We start from the raw sequence: 20965 nt of genomic DNA on the forward strand, positions 1-20965 counted from the left end.
TACTAAGTTGTTAAAGTGGCCTTGTAGCACATGACTCCCAAGTGTTTTCTGAAGTAAAGGCTATTAACTCCCTTGGAATCTTATAGCTAACATGTACTGTTCTCAACTACTAATTCATCGCTATCATCTTGTGGGCTATGTACATTTCAGATGTACATAGCACTCTGTCCTGATTCCTATACAGTACTTGTATTAAGGAAAAATGAAAACACACTTGTTCCATTAAATATAGGCAGCTCATAACTTCTAGGTATTTTTCTGTCCCCTTCATGCCATTGGCAGCTGGTGGGACCTGTGGTTCAAGTCTAGTACTCACAAATGGCAGATGAAGAGAAAAATGGGCTTGTGGGTGATAAATAACTTTAGTTGGGGAGTTGCATGATTGGATGCCACTTCCATTTTTTAAAAAAATCCATCCGTGGAGAAAGCTTGTTTTAGCCTTCTCTTGGGCACACTAGATTTCTGTGTGCAGTTTCTGTAGGGAAAAATATCCAACTATGTGAACTCCTTTCTGTTCTTGGTATAGTCCAGAATCAGAAGCCTTATTCACACATTTCTACTCTCATACAGTGTGCACAGGTCCTGATCTGTACACAATTAGTTATTCACATGTTTTGCTAAGCACAGGCACAGCAGTATACTTCCTATCTGTACCATTCATTTGACAGGCTTGTATCCAGGTTCAATTTTACCATGAATGCAGGTACAGTCATTCACACAAATACATGTGCTTGTATACACACCTGTACACTTGTACAATATAATGTCCAAATAGGGCTAGATTTACCTCCTCATTTGGTGTTTATGAGAACTAGGCCTCTGTTTCCTGTTTTGTACTCCCCTTCTTGTCTCCTCTTCTGCAGCATTCAGAGTCCAAGGAACTACATCAGAGTAGTACACATGCCACGAAGCAGGCTAAGAAAACTATCCTCTGTGTGTTGTTATATGGGGAATCCTACCTTGGGAAGTTTCCTGCATGTTCAAATTGAGAGTGAAGAGGTTGAGATTTGAAAGTGAGATGAAAATTTACACCAATTTCCAAGGAAAATTTCATGTAAACTTTCCAGAATAATTTATTTAACACATGAAGTTGCCGATCTAATGTTCATAAATATGAAAGAAATGCAACAAATTTCAGCCCCTGCTGGGTACATTTAATGTTGTGATTTCCCATCTTCTTCATAGTTGAGCTGCTCACCAATGCCAATGAATTGACCTCTATATCAGTTATCCCCATGAGAATTTTCACTACAAGCATCTAATCTAATAGGAATAAACCACATCCAAACTAGTAAAAAGCAAGGATATCCAGTGCAAAAATACTAAAGAGAAATACAGGATACGGTAATATAGGATGTTTACGGAGTAAAAAAACAGAAACCATATATACAGCGTATCCCATAAACAAGTAAGCACAAATAAATGGTGTCTCAGGAGTTCCACAGTGGATCAACTTCTAAACTGCATTGTAACTCTAGACAGCACATCAAAATGTGTTTATATAATTTTATACAAAGCTGTGCTTAAATACATTTTCATTCATTCATTCTTCGATTTCTATACCGCCCTTCCAAAAATGGCTCAGGGCATTTTACACAGAGAAATAACAAATAAATAAGATGGCTCCCTGTCCCCAAAGGGCTCACAATCTAAAAAGAAACATAAGATAGACACCAGCAAAAGTCTCTGGAGGTACTGTGCTGGGGGTGAATAGGGCCAGTTACTCTCCCCCACTAAATAAAGAGAATCACCATGTTAAAAGGTGCCTCTTTGCCAAGTTAGCAGGAGTTTTGTGTGTTGTCTAGAATTACGTTGTAGTTTTAGAAGCTAAGTTCAACTACAAGGTCATTCACACAATCAAAAACTGTTCTACCCAGGTTTGGGAGCTGTGTGTTCTCCCCATTTTTCGGTTGTGTTGAAGCAAGGTGCCACGCAGGAAAGGTGCCACGCAGGAAAACCTGGGTAGCTTTTTCCTCCTACCTTGCTTCCACACAATCACTTCTACCCAGGTTTTCCTCTTACCTTGCTTTCATGCAACTGAAAATTAGGACCACACACAGCTCCTAAGCCCAGCTAGAACACAGTTTTTGATTGTAAACAAACATTCTGCTTCAAATCATACATAGAGGCTGTTCTCACAAGCACCTTGACCCAGGCTAGGGAAGCACCTTGACCCAGGCTAGGGAAGCACCTTGACCCAGGCTAGGTTAGGCAGCATGTGAGATCTGCTGGCATCAAATCCAGTCCTGGCAGGGCAGGGCTGCATAGCCCAGCTTTTAAACCTGGCTCTTAGCTGGGGTTAAGGGCTCAAGTGAGCTCTTGACCGAGGCTCTGGGATAGTGTATGTGCTGGAGGTACTTTTGGCCCCAGCAGACACGGAGACAGGTGTGTAGAGTGTCCATCTCCTGGGAGAATCCCCCAATGCATCATGGTGCTTGTACAGTGCACTGTGGGACATCTGAAGGCCGGGATGCATTGTCCCAGCCTCTGGAAGAACTCCATGTTGTGCCACGCAGCAAGCACAGTCTGTGCTCCCAGAAACATGCAGTTGATCTTCTGGGTGTGTGTGGGGAGTGAGTTCAACCGGCTTCTCCCCCCCCCCCACCCCGCCACTTGCCACCCTGGCCACATGGTCATGTGAATGCCCTCATAAAGTAAAGATGCATTGGTTAAGAGCAGCCCTGTGGCCAGTGGGTGCACCACTCCAGCTAGAGCACTGCTTAGCACATCTAGAACTTTTGTTGTTGTTGACAATTTGGCTTTTTAATATATGATGTAATAATGATAGCTTATCTTAAGAACTAAAATTATTGTAGTAAAAAAAGTGGGGGCTGGTGTTGCAGTTGGGCGACGCTGAAGGCTACTCACTCAAGACTTCCCCTGACAGGGTAGATTGTTTTCATGATCACAATCATAGAAACATATGAAGCTGCCTTATTCCGAGGTCCATCTAGCTCAGTTTGTCTACACGAACTGACAGCAGTTCCTCCAAGGCTGCAGGCAGGAGTTTCTCTTGGCCCTATCTTTGAGATTCCAGGGAGAGAACTTGGAACCTTCTGCATGCAAGCATGCAGATGCTCTTCCCAAAACGGCCCCATCCCCTGAGGGAAATATCTTACAGTGCTCACACATGTAGTCTCCCATTCAAATGCAAACAAGGGTGGGCCCTGTTTAGCAAAGGGGACAATTCATGCTTGTTACCACAAGACCAGCTCTATGGTTACGTAAGTGATTCTGGAAAAAACACCCTGTATATTAACATGATCTTTGAATAATTAAATATTAGTATTTTCTATTATGGTTTAGCATTAGAATCCCTAGCCCATCCCCCACACTCTCCTTTTCAGGTTCCATTTTAGTTGTGTTCTGTACTCAACCAGCAATGAAGAAGCATGTTTGTTTGCCAGCAATAAGAAGTGAGCAAAGGTTTTCTTGTGAATCATAAAAGTAAGTAGACAGAGCAGGATCAGGCACTTAAAGGATGTAATAAAGAGGTAACTTAAAGGCAGTGCTCCAGAAACCCTTACCCAAGCTACCATTACTCTTTTAAAGCACATAGAGGCAAAAGAATGGAAACACTACTGTACGCTAGAGTTAGCAGACTGCCTGCCTAGGCTATACTCAGGTCAGGGCTTCAAGCACCCGAGAGTTGCACCACTTGACCTATTAATTCTAATTTCCCCTGAATGTGTTCACAGCAGCGTGAGGTCTTTTCAAGGTTTCTGGGCAGAAAAAATGTACCCGGCAACCATTAGAAGATTCCAGTTTGCTTTCTAGAATTAGTTTCCAGTTGCTCGGTTAGTCTTTCACATGGCAACTAATTAAAACATTTTCTCTGGATGTCTGACAGGAAATAAAATCTAAAAAGTCAGGAACAAGACTAGAAGGAGAGAGCCTCAAGGAGAAGCCAAGGCACACCTCAAGGTCTCTATTTCCTCTCTGTCCATCCAGAGATTATTAGGAACATGTATGGACAAGCTTGTTAGTTTGTTAGTAGAATCTGAAGTTGAGATACCAGCTCCAGCATCAAAGCCAAGCTTTGCATCTCTGTCATGAAACAAACAATATGCTATTTGTTTAATTCCTGGTGTTCATGATGAATTTTCTGTTAACTCGACTTTTTACACAGCCTGTTATGTAAGTCAGTGTCCCCTCTGCATGGAGGAGGAGTGAGAAGAATGTTTGTTGCCTTTCCCTTCACCCCCATCTCCAAAAAATGCCCTCCTAGAAATGTGGTTGTCCCACCTAACAAGGAAGGCTGGCTACAGGGCACCACATATGACATTATTATTGGACAGCTCTGAAGCAAAAAAACCTTCCATGAAAGTTTTCTGTTGCCCAGAGAAATATCTTTTTTTTAAAAAAATGCAACCTTGTGAATAGGCCCATAAAGTAGTTTATGGGCCTATAACTCCATGTCAGACACTAACAGTCTAATCCAGTGATTCTCAAACTTGGGTCCTCAGGTGTTATTGGACTTCAACTCCCATAATCCTCAAGCAAAGGCCACTGAGGCTGGGGATTATGGGAGCTGAAGTCCAATAACACCTGAGGACCCAGGTTTGAGAATCCCTGGTCTAATCAAACCAACAAAAATGAACCAACTCGCAGCTAATTTTCAAAAGCTTCCCTGCCTATTCACCTGTAGCCAATTCCTACGGCTGTTCCTATTAATGGCTATTTACAAGCTGCCATAATGAATCTAAAGGGCCTTGTGATGGTGTTGAATACTGCCAATGAGGCAACTGTACTTCTATTGGCTATGTATCCAACAGAGAACCCACAGAAATGACACACTGTGTAAATTACACATTGCTTTCATTTTTGCTTCCTTCTAGAGAGGGGTGTGTGTGTGTGTGTAGGTAGGTATGTACATACGTATAAGCATTCTGTTTGTCATTTTCATCAGACAGAAGATACACTACTGACTGAGGTAAAATTTGATCCTTGGGAAATTCCCTGGACACAAGAAGCAGGAAGCTAGTATTACTATTTTTGAGTCCAGGAGAAAAGCAGTGAGAGCTGGTCAGGACAATTTTGTTAAAGCTTCAGGTTTGAAAATAGAAATGACTGCTTGTTTCCACCTTGCCCTTCATGTGAAATCCTGGAAGCCAAGTTATAAATCTGTTCACATAAACTATTCTTAGATGTGGATGAATCCTAGCTTTGAGCATCATTCATCACTCATGAAATTAGGCCTGCTGTAGTACCTGCATCCCTTATAGCAAGCAAATTCCAAAAGAATTGGTCTGGAACTCCTTCTTTGGGGCAACATTAACTGTTCCAGCTTGACAAGCTTACTGTGACTTTGTCAACAAATTAAAATCTGTAGTTGTTTTATTTTATTTGGCCGTTGGCCGTAATAAAGTGGATGGATGGATGGAAAATAAATATAGCAAGGACAAGGCAAGTTTCCTTACAACTTTACCTATCTGGCCGTACCATGGCCTGGAGGCCCAACCTGTAAAAGCTGTAAAAGAATCTACAAGTGATTCTTGTCTCTGGTTTGCAGAATGTCTGTGATTTTTTTTGTGGGGGCGGGGAGGGGTGAGAGTTTAAAGCAAACAAGCTACCTTGTTTGTCAGAAGCAGAGTAAAAAAAGAAGTGCTATGCATAATGGAGCTTGCCTGAACATGCTGCTCTTTGATCCTTTATGACACAGTGGACATATTTTCTGTGTGGTTTTTATTAAGACTCTGTCCCTATTGTTCTACTACCGGAAAGTGTGAGCTTCTAGAAATGAGGAGGATTAACAATAATGAATTCTTAATAATCTCAGACATGGAAACACCAGCATACCTTGAAGAGACACACATACATCATCGCCTTCTCAGCTCTAAGCAGGTGTCTCATAACATGTTCATATGGCAGTACTGAGCCTCCTAAGTTTCTGTCTCTGATAGGAGTCTGAAAGGGATATTAAGCTAAGTACAGATATGAACCAAGTCCAAAGCCCTAGCAGGCCGGCAGCCTGCCTCTCAAGAGCATGAGTGTATCTGCTGGCTAAAATGAAATTTTCCATCTCAAGAGAGCACTCTAATGAAGTGGGCTATCTTTAGCCCACAAAAGTCTATGCTACGATATATCTGTTAGTCCTTAAGGTGCTACAAGACTGACTCTCTCTCTGCCTGTCTTCCTAGTGCAGCATCTGAAGTCCACTGCTCTTTCTGACACTTTGAACCGGTCTATCAGCTGAACTGCAGAACAGTCTGGCGGTTGGTGGTGCTGGGGGGTGGCAGTGGCAAGCGGCACCTTTAAAAGTACAGCCGCAGGTCCTTACCCGTGTGGTCGCTGCCCCAGGCAGCACTCCTCCCAGCAGCGCATGTGTGGCAGTGGTGGTGCAGCTCTGTCACTTAACTGGCCTCCATGCATGCATGGAGCCAGTTGAGTGATGGAGCTGTGCCACCTGCTTGGGGGAGCACTGCAGGGAAGATCATGCAGGGGTGATGATCACGCTGGTAAAGACCTGTGGCTGCACTTTTAAAGGTGCCGCTCACCGCCCCCACCGCACCCGGCACTGCCTCAATCTGCTGGACCAGTCTGCAGTTCGGCTGAACTGGTCTGATTTCAGTGGACTGGTCTGAATTTGGACCATGGCCCGAACCACAGTCCATGCACATCTCTGGTAACTTGAATGTGCTACCTGTTGCTTTCTTATACACATCAATCCGTGTATTACTTTCCACTGTTTTCAGAACTGTGATCAGCCACTCTCTCATATTGTAGGGAGGAATAGAAATAATTTTCCAGTGTCAGGCTCATTAAATTCTTCTTGTGACGAACACATTCTGAAGCAATATAACAGTTGCTCCTATAGGCACTCTCTAATACTTATTGTAAGAAACATTCAGGCATTGACCTTGTTCCAGTTATCTGGTAATTTCTGCTATTAAGATCTGACATTTTTGAACACTAGGACAGTACCACCACATAGCTGAATGGGCCTCATTTCCTCCCCACAATCTGCATGTGAAGTGCCACATTTCCATCACTCAAAAGCATTTGGTTTTGAAATGTTATTTAATCTTACAGGAGTAAGATGCCATTGAAAAGGTATGTTGTTCTGTCCCTCTCTCAGGAAGAATGAGATTGAAAAATGTGAAATAGAACTATTTCCTGGAGTCTGACAAATAGCTGGTGGTTCCAATCAAGCCTTCAGGGCTTCAACACTAGACTGCTGGGTGTGGATGTGGGAAACCTGGGATGCTATCCACTGTGAGACTCCATGGGTGATCTTGGACAAATCATTATCTCTCAGCCTAATCTGCCTCACAGATAGTGTGAGTGCTGTGAGAATAAAAAGTTTCTCTGAGCTCTCTGGAAAAAGAGTAGGCCACATAACAACAATGAAATAGTCTCCCCGTGTCGTCTTAGAAAGCAAGTTCAAATTCTAAAACATACTCTACTGATAAGGCAGACTACCTGAACGTGAACAAAAAGAATAAAACTATAAATCCTCTGGCGGTGAATAAAAAATGTGTATGAGCAACTCTCACGTAATGGGGCCTCACTCTTATGGGACTACTCTCCTGCAGTCGTCATTTCTCAAAGGCCATTCCTGCTCTGAACTTGGGTTACTACATAGGTATATAAGAAGCTGCCTTATACTGACCATTGGTCCATCTAGTTCAGTATTGTCTATAATGACTGGCAGCAGCTCTCCAAGGTTTCAGGCAGGAGTTTTTCCCAGCCCTACCTGGAAATGCCAGGGATTGAACCTGGGACCTTCTGCATGCAAAACATGTGCTCTTCCACTGAGCTACTGCCTCATCCCCATGGCATATAGGCATGCATATACAGACACGCGTGCATAGCCAAAAATTACAATATGATGATGTAACACCATAAATGATGGGCAACATCCAGACTACATTATTCACAATTAAGTTCCATGGAAATTAATGGGATTTAAGTTAGTCATGACTCAACTTGTCTCATTGATTTCAGTTGTACTTAGTCATGTTGCCAATGTTCTCTTCCATTGTTTTCCTTTGTTGTGGAATCAATGGCAGTTTTCCTCACTCCATGCTGATATAAATAATTATGACATTTGTATCCCCCCCCCCGGGAGTTGTCTGCAGAGGGGAGCTCTCTAATCATGATCCATAACCAGAAGCAAGTGCTTCTGTGATCAGCAACTTGGGGCAATCCAGGCTGCAGATCATGGAAGCACTTGCAATCACGGTTAAAGAGCTTCCCTCGGCAAACACTGCCATTTATGTAAGCAGTGATGACGAGGGAGGTGAGTGACATGCCAGGGGCAGGACTTCCGACCCGCTTTCGGCACTTCTCAACCACATACAGGTGTGGGGTGTTGTGTTTTTTTGTTTTGTTTTTTGAACACCTGAATAGGGCTAGGAGACAAATACTTGTTACACCTAGATTACTTCATGCCAGTTAGCACTGGCTGGTTGTCCCCCATGCAAATACCTCAGGATTTTACAAAATTTCAGTAGCTCAAGAAATCACCACACATAGGCACTATTTGACACAAATGTCAGTACCATTGTACATGATTGAGGCACTTGGTGGTGGGTGGGGCTTCTCACAAGTGTGCACTAGACCTAAGTGTTGTCCACACACTTGTCTTCACCTTGCTGGTGCCTTTATTGCTGACCTTGACTTCCTGTGACTGATCATTCCATCCTGCAGTTTTGTGAATAGGTAGTGTAAGATCGTTAAAAAACTAATTAAAGTAATCCATTCTCTTGCTGGCATGATGTAGATAAAGAGAAGGGGGAACCTATTTTTTATTTGCTCCCAGTTCTCTTATGAATTCTCTTCATTATGTTTCCCCCAAAAGTAGTTTTCTGTCTACGCGTTGCAATATCCATGAAAGTGCTTCTGCTCCATGATAAGGTGGAGAACATGCATTTACTGAAATCCTTATGTGACAGGGAAATGCAAAAGGTGTTCTCCCTTCCATGCTGCCTGCAGTTCAAGATACAGTTGCCAATGCTGCTATATCTCAACTTTAAAAAACACACAACCCACTATGGAGCTATAATATCTATTTTATTATGCATATTGGAAGTGGTGGTATTCTAAGAAAGACAAAAAGGGTGGGCACCATTTTGACCTATGGAAGTTTAAAATTCCAGTATGGAGGTTGCTGAAAGAGCCTGGTGGTTCCCACGATCAACAGAAAGTGGGCTATGCTCCCTTAGCCCACTTTCCGTTGATCATGGGAATAACCTCATGGGTGCCAGAAAATATGACAGGGTAACACCTCTTCTGCAGTCGCTTCCCATTCGCTTCCAAGTTCAATTTAAGGTCCTGGTTCTGACCTTCAAAGCCTTGCGGGGCTTGGCACCTGACTACCTACAGACCCGCCTCTTCCACCCAGTTACATCCCGTCTGGTTAGATAATCTCAGATGGCCCTTATGTCGGTCCCTGATTTCTGAGAGGTTCAGGGCTCTAGGACCCGCGAAAGGGCCTTCTCGGTTGCTGCCCCACTTCTCTGGAACTCTCTTCCCCTTCAGATTTGCCTAGCCCCTTCCTTACTGATCTTCAAATCTCAATTGAAGACTTGTCTTTTTTGCCAGGCTTTTGCCCTGTAGTTTACTTCATCTGTTTTTGTTACTTTAGTTTTTAATTAAGAGTGTAATTTTTAATGTTGCTTTGCTTGCATGTTTTTGTGCACTGCCCAGAGTCTTTGGAGTGGGTGGTATATTAGATGTTTCTAATAAAATAAAATAAACCTCAAGGTGTCATCCCGCTCTCCATCAATGAGGTATTAATGATACCAACTAAACCAGCTCCAACAACCTCCCTGCAAGATGAAATGAGCCATGTTGGGCAAGGATCCAAAGAACAGGTGGTAGGCTGTACCGCTCCAAGTAGCTTGTCCACATCTTCAAGAGTCACAAACTGAAATTGATCCAATCTAATATTGCAAGAGGGATTGCTGGACACCTCCCTAACTGGCCCTGCAGAAACACTGGAGTCCAGATTAGCCTGAATGTGAGAGACTTTATCTGTAAAGGACTCATTGAATGTGTCACAGTGAGACATTGTTTCCAGAAACAGAACTGAAATAGAAGGAGCTTGAGTTAAATCCTTAACAATCCAGAACAACTCTGCTGGACGAGAACTTGCAGACTCAACACACACAAAATAAAATTGCTTCCTTGCTGCACATATTACCACAGCATAGGCCTTCAAATGGGCTCTATCCGCTGTCTCATCAAATTCAAGATCAGTCCTCTTCCATTTGTGCTCCAATCATCTACCTTGCCACTTCAACTCCCATAGCTCTTCTGTATACCATGAAGCTAATTTTGAAGTAGGTTGGAGAAGACACATAGGAGCGAATGTGTCTACTGCCCCAGAGAGTTCCTTGTTCCAGGAATCCACCAGGGCATTGGCAGAATCAACTCCAAAAACACTCCAAGGCCCTTTGGAATCCTACTGGATCCAACAGCCTTCTTGAGTGGGCCATTTTAATAGATCCACCACCCCTGCAGGGGTCAGATGTGACTGTGAGACCAACCTTAGGTCTCACAGGAAGTGGTCTGTCAATGACAATGGGGAAACTACAGGATACCTCACCCATGGAACACCCCCCTGATCTGAGCAGAGACCAAATACAGCATGTGACCAGCAACATGCATAAGTCTTAGGACTAATTGGGATAGGCCCACAGTTGTCATGGCTGCAATGAACTCCTCAGCAGCACCAGACAAGCCAATCCTAAAGTAATAATAATAATTCAATTAAAGTAGACATTGAAATCACCCAGCACCAAAAGGCTGGGTAACTCTAGCACCAAATCAGTGACCAGCACCATCAGCTCAGGGGGTCTGTTAAGCAGCGAGGTGCACCAACAGAATCCCCTAGTCCCCAACTTAAGGTACACAGACTCTCACAGGGATCTTGGTAAGGGAGATGCTATTCTTATGGACCACAACCACTCCACCATCACCTAGTCTACTTCCTCTAACCTTCTCAGCAACAGAGTATCCTGGGGGAAGAAGTTGGGCCCACACAAGCCCACTAGCCTCCTCCAACCAGATCTCAGTTATACAATCCAGGTCGGCTCCTCCATCCACTATCAAATCATAGAAGTTTGTAATCTTATTTTGAACTGTCCTGGCATTACAAAGAAGCATGGTTAGCTCCAGTGGGGAGTTGGAACTACTTCCCGAGGCCCGAGAGCTGACAGGGAAGCTGGAAAGGAAAACAGTAATTAAATTACTGGACCCCTCTTCCCCTGTAATGCCATGCTGGCCCGCCAATGCCCAATCTTCTATTCCCCACCACTACTGAAATAGCTGCTCCCAATCTCATTGAACACTCCCCCTGCTCCATCCCTAACAAGAGAGCCCAGACACATCCCTGTAAGCAGTCAGGCACAAACCAAAACGAAAACTGGAGGACCTTGAACATAACTTCCCCTCAGACTTCAGTCCCACACCGAGGCCTGGCTCCCTTTGGCTGCACCTCTACCCTTTTATGCCAAACTCCCCAGCATCCCACCTCTCACATGGACTCTGGCGCCTGGCTGAGGAGACTGGCCCTCACAGCTGCAGCTCGTCAGGGCAATCAGTCCCTGGTGGCGCAGTGGTAAAACTGCCGCCCTGTAACCAGAAGGTTGCAAGTTCGATCCTGACCAGGGGCTCAAGGTTGACTCAGCCTTCCATCCTTCCGAGGTCGGTAAAATGAGTACCCAGAATGTTGGGGGCAATATGCTAAAATCATTGTAAACCGCTTAGAGAGCTCCGGCTATAGAGCGGTATATAAATGTAAGTGCTAAGTGCTAATCAGGACAGCAGCTCAGGCTGGCAGAAGGAATTCCAGCAGCAGGTTTTCTCTGCTGGTCAAGGCCGAAGGGAAAGGCAGGGCTGGCTCAGCAACTCTCCCAGCTCAGGCCAGAGAGGTTCAGATGGGGAAAGATTGCCTGGCCTTTCAACTAGCCCCCGAGACTTCCTCCCAGGATATACTCCCAGATCTCTTATTCTCCTTAACATCCCATCATGCTGCCTGTACATAAACAGGGGGAGTGGCAAAACCGGGTTTTATTGAGCCCTTCGGGGATTTTCCATGCGTGGATACTGCACACCTGATTATGTTGTAGCTGCAATGCAAGTCACTACTTCTCTGGAAAGTGTTTCAGGTGTCCTGTATCTCCATCTGAAACAGATGCATTTTTCAGTTAGTGGTATTACTTTCAGTGGGATGCATGTCTTGTACAATGCCAGCACATTCAGTATACTTGCATTAAACATTACTAGTACTATTAATTTACTACATCTAAAAATCTTAGAATGAGAGCTATAAACTATGCGCTATTTGGGCAACAATTGTAATCTGTTGCACTTATATAATATATACATTTTACAGGGAGATTCTACCATGGATCCACCACTTGATTAAAAAAATAGATGTTGCTAAGATGCATACATAATTATAATGATAAAGAGGCCTTCTAGTTTAACCTGGTTTTATGACACCACCTTCTGGCCATACTGTTAAATTACTTTGATTTAATAAGGATCATGGTTATTGAATCCCCGCTGGTATGTTTCCCAGACTATGGGAAACACCTATATCAGGCAGCAGCGATATAGGAAAGATGTTGAAAGGCATCATCTCCCACTGTGCGGGAGGAGGCAATGGTAAACCCTTCTGTGGTCGCCAGGCCTCTGTGGTCGCCAGGAGACAACACTGACTGGACAATGATGATGATGATGATAATAATGATTGCACACTTTACCTTTACTTTATCGTCTTTGAGATCAGGAAGTTGTATGACAGAGCAAGAGCTCTTCTTCATACATTACTTGGCAATATGGTTGCCATCTGGGAGGAAAAAACATCTTCCAAGTGGTACAGTACAGACTCCAAGTCACAGCTGAAACATATGCAAGCAGCAACAATGTGGCTTGCTTGGATTGCACTATTGGCTCCAACAGGCATTGTGCTGTCACAGGCGTGGGAACCAGCCACATGATCCAGGCTTCTCATGTGGGTACTGCCCACAAATGTTAGAGCTGCAACTGTCTATCACCAACCATGTGAAAGCTGTCTTCCCCCCACTTTTCCTGAGCAACAGCTACATTGTTTTGGTAACATATGAATCGGATCCAGGACTTCTTACTCACAGGAATGGGCTTAAATGAACATCTCTAGAACATACCCAAGCTAGCCAAAATATTGTTAGCATGCCTATTGTTCATGGTATAGAATTCTCAGCAGTTTTAGGCCGAGTCTCACATTTATGAGTTAGCAATTAATTTATTAGGTGCCACCCATGGAAAGCAAATGAAATTGGCTGGAGATGTGTTCGTGTTAACCCAGAAACCTTCACAGAGGCAATATTGAATGGAAATGAGCCATAATTACCAAGAGTCATAAAAAGTTATTAATTTTCTGCAGGGATGGTGCTGTTCAGAGCACCATGGAGAAACAGCTGGAGCCTCCACATGTGTGGGGGTGGGTTTTTTACTCATCCTTCCTGTTTGCAAACCCTGATTATATCTGTTTACAGCCACAGTGGGGTCCTATACTTAGTAGGAGGCAAGCTTAGTTGTCTTGGCCCCTCCTCATCTACTTTAGACAAAAGGTCCAATGGATCCTACACAGCACATCACCCTTACCTGTACACAGAACAGGACCCTTACCTGTCCTGTGTACTGCAGCATGTCAGGAGGCAGGCCAGTTCTTAAAGGCACAATATGGCTTCTATTTCACTGATGCATGGTGGCATCATTGGCTTATCACTGGCTCATCTATTTGTCACACCCCATTGATTACATTCTAGTGTGATCAAGAAATGAAACAGCCTTGTGGCTATGTCGATGACGGAGCAGAACTTTGCAGATAGTTCTGGACTTGATTCACATTGGTTCTTTTTAGAACTAAGCAAGTTGTAGTTGAGCAAATTGTTAGGGAAGAGTGAAACTTGATTCTCCAAGGAAACTGAGGTCATCAAGCATAAGGACAGTTAAGCTCTTGCCCCATCAGTGTCTCTTTGCTTTCTCACATATAAATGAAAGACTGTCATTCATTCTTGTGGTGGTGGTGGGGGGATTAAATTGCTGCATTTGAGGGCATCATTGCAGTGGGGGCAAAATCTGTCCCACACACACTCCTGAGGGAATTTTGACTTCCAGTGAGAACGACACCATGGGGAGATACACTGCGTGTCTGTGTGCAGAGTGCATTTAGGGGTCCCTGCAATATAGAGAACTTCTCTCCTTTCTCATCCATCTATCCATTCAGCCGTCATAACAATGAACTTTTTGCTTTTGAATAAATATCTAGCCACATAAATATTATCTCACTAATGTCACAGTATTTGTTTGCTCTGTCTGTGAGTGGTTTAAATCTAGGTCTGAGCTAGTACCCACAAGGAGGGAAAACAACATTTGGGTTGTTTTTTCCCCTCCTCCACCCCAAACATGATTTTCCATTAATTATCTTAATGTAAAACACCTGCTCCAACATCTTTAACTCTTCGTTGTCTTTTATGGATGTCCCTAACATGTATGTATTTCAAAATCAGGGGGACAATCCTATGATACAGTGCATTTCTATTAAAGACAGCTAAAGAGTTGATAAACTGTCACAAATCTGCTTTGTGAATTAATGCTGAATACTTGGCTTCCTCTGTTATCCTTTTCTTGGCCACAGAACCTGACAAGCTGTGAATGATGGTGCATTGGTGAGGCAGATGTATGCTATAGAGAGGGATGCTAATGTAAATGAGCAAATGAAAGTTTTATTTTTTTAATTTAAAAAGTCTGAACAGAATAATCACATGGAACCAGAAAAAGCACCTGAATATGGCTGATTGGAGGATAGCAATTAACAGCAGAACCTGAGCAGCAAGCAGAATCTTGATATCCAGCTCATTATTAGCTCTTGGAAAGGAGGCTGTTATTTCTGCTTTTGATTCTACAAATGGTTTTTTTTACCATCTAAAGGAAATAAAAGAAGGGTTTGGGGGACAGCTGTCGTGGCTTTTACCCTACAGAATCTCCCTGAAATTCTAAAACATTCTATATTACTTTCATACTTATTACCTTGTAGCCATTACATACCGCCTTGAGATTGTTTTTAATGAAAGGCGGTATATAACAACAAACAAAACATACATAGTAATGTACTGGAATAACTAGAACTTCCTTTTAGTAATGATTCTCTCTCTTCCTCCCATTAGACAATTCGTCATCTCTTCAGGAAGATGAAGAGCTAGGAATGGAGGCCACTAGCTGGCAGCTTAACAGCACATCCATTAATGGCCACAATGAAACACCAACAACAGCTCGTTTCCCTAGCTGGGTGACTTTTGACGACAATGAAGTCAGCTGCAGTCCTCCACAGACTTTATCCCCTGTGAAACCAGGCACCCTATCAGTAGCAACTCCACCAGCATCAGCAGAAGTGATCCCTGTTGCACAGATCCCAGATGTGAATTCTGCCACCCTCTCTTCATCCTTTAAAAAAAGGGAACGCCCCAAAAGCACACTGGGTGACCTCTCTAAAGTTCAGAAACTAGACCTTTCCTCCATAACCAGGTTGCCTTCTGTTGGTGGGACACCCCCCTGGAGTGCTACTAACCCTTTCCTTGATGAATCTCTGAGAGATGTTCAGCCCTCCCCTATCAACCCATTCAGCTCTTTCTTTGAGGAACGGGATAAGCACTCTCACACCAGTGTCTCTGGTGTTTCTACTAGGAACTCCCTCATTATCCTTCATCAAGAGCCTGACACCATCAGCTTCAATGAGTCGAGTAAACAGCTAAGGCACAAAGATGCTGTGGAGCAACTCAAGCAACTCCAGATTGGGGATCCTGATCAGCTGAGCAGTACCAGTCTGCCTGACGATGACCCCACAATGCCATTTGCTCTAGACAGCACCTTATCTAGCTTGGGGCCACCTCAACGGAAAGATGGCTGGCCAATGATGCTGAGGATACCCGAAAAGAAGAACATCATGTCCTCTAGACACTGGGGGCCAATTTATGTCAAACTGACTGAGAGTGGGTATTTGCAGCTCTTTTATGAGAAGGGGCTGGAGAAGCCTTTCAGGGAATTCAAGCTTGACATCAATCATGAGATTTCAGAACCCAAGCTGCAGAACTATGATGAGAACGGAAGGATACACAGCGTGAGGATAGACTGCACCACCTACAAGGAGAAAAAGAAGTACCAGCCAAAGCCAGCTGTCACTCACACAGCAGAGAGGGAACAGGTGATTAAGCTAGGCACCACCAATTATGAAGACTTCCTCAGCTTCATCAGAGCAGTCCAGGATATGCTAATGGATTTGCCCACCTCATCAACAGACCTGAGCACAGTGGGATTAAACTACCAAGAGGAGGAGATCACTGTGGATGTAAAGGATGAGTTCTATGGCACCTTGGCCAAAGGAGACAACAGGATTTTACAACACAATGTCCTGACACGAGTGCATGTTCTTACATTTCTTTCTGGCCTGGCTGAATGCAGGCTGGGCCTCAATGACGTCCTTGTAAAAGGGAATGAGATTGTCTCACGGCAGGACATCATGCCCACCACCACCACCAAGTGGATTAAGTTGTACGACTGCCACTTCCACTCGTGTGTGGATGAGGAAATGTTTGCCAATGCCCGTGGTGTTCTGTTTAACCCCTTGGATGCCTGCCGGTTTGAACTGATGCGCTTCAGAAGTGTGTTTTCTGAGAAGACATTGCCTTTTACCTTGAGGGTTGCAGCCAGCATCAATGGGGCTGAGGTGGAGCTCCAGAGCTGGCTGATGATGTCACCAGGTTTCTCTTCCAACCGCGACCCTCTAACTCAGGTTCCCTGTGAAAATGTGATGGTCCGTTACCCAGTGCCACAGGAGTGGGTGAAAAACTTTCGCAGAGATAGTGTTCTCGGAGAAAAGTCTTTGAAGGCAAAAGTGAACAAAAGTGCCAGTTTTGGATCTGCCAGTGTTTCTGGTTCCGAGCCAGTCATGAGAGTAACACTAGGAACTGCCAAATATGAGCATGCCTTTAATTCCATTGTATGGAGGATAAACCGACTGCCTGACAAAAACTCTGGTGGGTATTACTGCTTGACCTGAGGTGGCAAATTTTGTGTTTGGGCTAAACCACAGCAGGTGCAAGCTCACATGCCTGGGGGGAGAAATCACCAATATATTTAAAAGTGAGCATGTCAGAGGACAGGCTGAGTTAGAACACTTCTCCTAGAGAGAGAGAGACCAAGTTCTGTTTGGAGATTTTTTATATATCTAATGGAGAAGCATCATGTGTACCTGCATTCTGAAGTGCCCAGATGCAAGTTTACCACCGCCTACACTTGCATAGCTTGTTTTGAATATATTATTTGGGCTGCTTTGCTATAAAATTTAGAGAAGGATTGAGTACACTGCCTATCTAAATTATGCTTCCACAGTGTTGTAAAATTGGGCCAAATCTGGTCTCGCTATACTGATCTTGTGGTTTATCAAAGCACCAGTTGCTCCTTGCTAATTACATAACAAGTGTTTGAACAGTGCAGCTGTTGTATGAAGGGGCAGCTGTTTTCCTCTGTCATAAAACTGGTCCTTTAAAAAATCCTATGTTGGGCCAGTTTGGAGCTGTTAAGCTCAAAATAGTGAAACATTACTCTGCAAAGTGTTTACTGTGATCATTCCAAGAACAGCTTGGTAAGTTCTGTTGCATTTCCCTAATTCGTAAGCAACATGTTGATGCTGGCTGATAAAATAAGCCTTGTTTACAGGCTGTGAGGAGTCTCAGTCTCAACTGGACATGATTCAGTACTTAAATGCAAATGCGAATTTTAGCCACCAAGCAAGGAAAACAAAGAGTGTTAAGAAAAAGTCCATTCATAGCATGTGTTTCTGCCTTGGCTGTGAAAAAGCCAACACATATTGAAGGAGAATAGGACTTAAATCACAGCTTTGGATCTGAAAACTGTTGACAATTGGCACGTAATCAATTTCTGACAATACTGAATGTTCCTTTTTCTCTAAAGTACATTGCGCTGAACATCTGAGTCTGAAACGTGGGCCAGTTTTTAAAACATGTCCCCTTGCAAAAACTGCAATTCAGACAAATCTCAGGGGTGTGTGTGTGTGTGTGTGTGTGTTTAAAGACCAATGGCTCCAACAGAACATTTATAGCTTAATCCAAACACTGTTTATTTTGCGGGGTGCGGGATTCACTGAGTTCAGGACCAAATTCTTATGCTTAGGGATATAGCCTTAAGGTAAATTCTGGCCCTTAAGACAGCCTTAAGTCTGTCCATATCTGCACACGCTTTCAAGCTGCTTTTATCCTTCCCCTGTCAACACTGTAGAGCAGGGATCCTCAACGTTGGGCACCCAGATGTTCTTGGACTTCAACTCCCATAATCCCCAACCAAAGGCCACTGGGGCTGGGGATTATGGGAGCTGAAGTCCAAGAACATCTGGGGGCCCAACGTTGAGGATCCCTGCTGTAGAGGGCTTGTGGCAATGTCAGGTAGAACTACACATTATGTGTAGTTCTGTGATGTGGGGGGTGTCGCACGCACGTGTGTGTGTGTTTGTACACGCAATGCAGCTGCTGTAGCTATAATTTGAAGTGAAGATCTGGTACTGGGGGAAGAGAAGCTTCTTCTTGTTAACTCTTTCCCCTCAGGCCATTTTGCCAGTGAAAGTCTTGCCCCTGCCTGCTTTTACCCTCATTGGGAAAAAGATACAGGAACTCACATATTTTTCCCAGTGGAGTGGGGGGAGCAGTTGGTGGAGGGTGATTAAAACAGACAGAATAAAACAGCACAAAACGAAAATATTTTGCCAAAGGGCCTTAATGGTCTGAAGGCTACTCTCTAAATGTTACAGCATTATTCGGAAACTTCATTTTGTTTTCTGCATTTTAGTTGAGAGGGTTCAATATTTTTTAAAAAATGAACTGCCTCAGTCTCCACTTCTCACATTTTTTTTCAGTAGTAACTTGAAACTAAGGATGTGCATGATCTGTGATTTGAGTGCATTTTGGTTGTGGGGCCCGGGAGCTTTTAAGAGAGGAGAGCAGGTCCTTACCTGCTCTCTGCCACCCATGCAGCTTCCTGCTGGGGTGGTGTGCATGCCAAGAAGCCCCACACAGCCTCAGCACACTCAGGCATGAATGTCATTTGTGTGGTGTTGCTGACCATGCAAATGGTGCCCGCATATGTGTGGATGCCATGTGTGTGCTGGCACTGTGCACTTGGGATGTGCGCCACCGCAGCAGGAAGCTCCATGGGACAGTGGAGAGCAGGGAAGGTCTCCACTTTTCTCTCCTCTTCCTTAAAGCTCCCAGGCCCCGCAACTGAAATGTGTTCAAACCGCCGATAGTGCATATCCCTACATGAAACAACCACACTCTGAATCTTAACCATTATGTTTTAAGAACTTGCTTCTAAATGTTTTCCCAGTTAAATCTGAAAGCAGGGTTTTAATCTGCATAGTAATTTGCTTGTTGTTTCCATAGCTTCTAGTCATCCTCACTGCTTCTTCTGCCACCTGGAGCTTGGCTCTGACCGGGAAGTGCCTTCCAGTTTTGTCCGCTATGTGGACGTGGAGTTTGACATGCCAACCACTTCAGCATCTAAGGCTGCCATTCGATCCATTTCTGTGGAAGGCAAGACTGATGTCAAGAAGTGGGTCAACTATTCAGCACATTATACTTACAAGGTATGACGAGCAGCTGACAACTGGATGCTCTTTCTTCTTGGTGGGGGCTGTAATGGCTGAGTTCTTTTGCAAATAAAAGTCTAGACAGCATTCATTTTAGCAAGATACCTAACATCAGTAAATGGCCAAATCTTCCATGTTGTCTGATGCAAGTCTCCAATCCTGACTTTGTACAGCAAATTTAGTGTATGAATGTATGTATGTATGTATTTATATGCCTCCCTATCAAAACGATTCTGGGCGGTAGAGAGTAGAGTCCATAGCTCAGTTACAGAGCATGTGTCTTGCATGAAGAAGCCCCAGATTCAATCCCTGGCATCTCCAGTTAAAGCATTCCCAGTAACAGGGCTGGGGAAGACCTCTGCATTGGACTCTGAGAGCTACTGCAAGTCAGAGTTGGCACTATTGAGCCAGATGGACCAGTGATCAATACAAGGTCACTTCTTATGTTTATAGGAGGGAGAGAAGAACTACAAATTATCCAGCCCTTTTTTTGCTATCCGAGCAATGCAAGGGGTTGTATAGAAAAGGCAGGATTCTTTATTGATTCCCTGTCTCCCTAAGCCCCTTGTGTTCTGACCTTGATGTCCTCAAGGGCGGCTCTGGGGATGGGGGGAGTGCCCCCTCAGAAAAGTTAGTTCACCCTCCATCTGCCCCCCACTCCTTTCTGTTTCAGAAAGAAACATTGGTAGACTTACCGTGAAGGGTTCTTTTTCAAAATATAGAGAGGTCATCCTCAACATGACGGGTTTATCAGCCTCTGCATGCTGCAAGACAGGACCAATCAAATTTCAGGCAGGCTAATTGGTAGTTTAGGTAGCTGTCACTCAATCCCCAGTTCCATTCCTGTCTCACTCCGTTAGACAGCTCTTGGTTCGAACTCTTGCTCTACTTGCTGTTTTCAGGCTAGTTCTTTCCTTTATTGTTCTAATTGGAATTTACTAAACTGGTTTTTAATTTACTAATTGGTGAGGTAAAAACTTGAGTTTTATCTTTTATTTTCTTGGAAATTGGCTCTATTGATCACAATTAGGCAGGCATCCCACTTAGGCAACATGCTGAAAGGTTCCCTATACCGTGGAAAAATCTAATATGTCGAACACAACTTGTCCACCCATAAATACGCTTTGCCCCTTCTTGGTCTCCCCCCCCATCCCACCCCCACGGTGCTGCCACAGTAGATCCAGCAGGTTTGGAGTCCTTTTCCACCAAGTGGACCATGGTCCTGATTCCGTGCTTACCTCCCCACCCGCTACTAGCTGTATGACCTTTGGGATAGGAAGGCTGCTATAGCTGGGTTAGCCCTGTTTTGGC

General features: G+C 44.0%; 1 protein-coding gene across 6 annotated transcripts in view; it reads left to right on the forward strand.

Moving 5' to 3' along the window:
* Positions 1-20965, forward strand: part of STON2 (stonin 2) — a 103273-nt gene that overhangs the window by 74564 nt on the left and 7744 nt on the right. For 4 of the 6 annotated variants that reach the window (XM_053287675.1, XM_053287676.1, XM_053287677.1 and 1 more), the window contains 3 exons: positions 864-1013; positions 15165-17030; positions 19449-19651. In XM_053287675.1, coding sequence (XP_053143650.1) covers positions 977-1013; positions 15165-17030; positions 19449-19651 — 2106 coding nt within the window. In that variant the 5' untranslated portion in view covers positions 864-976. The remainder of the gene's footprint in view (positions 1-863; positions 1014-15164; positions 17031-19448; positions 19652-20965) is intronic. The other 2 variants (XM_053287673.1, XM_053287672.1) reach the window with 1 other exon arrangement.

This window comes from Hemicordylus capensis, chromosome 1 (assembly GCF_027244095.1).
Source record: "Hemicordylus capensis ecotype Gifberg chromosome 1, rHemCap1.1.pri, whole genome shotgun sequence".
Taxonomy (NCBI): Eukaryota; Metazoa; Chordata; class Lepidosauria; order Squamata; family Cordylidae; genus Hemicordylus; species Hemicordylus capensis.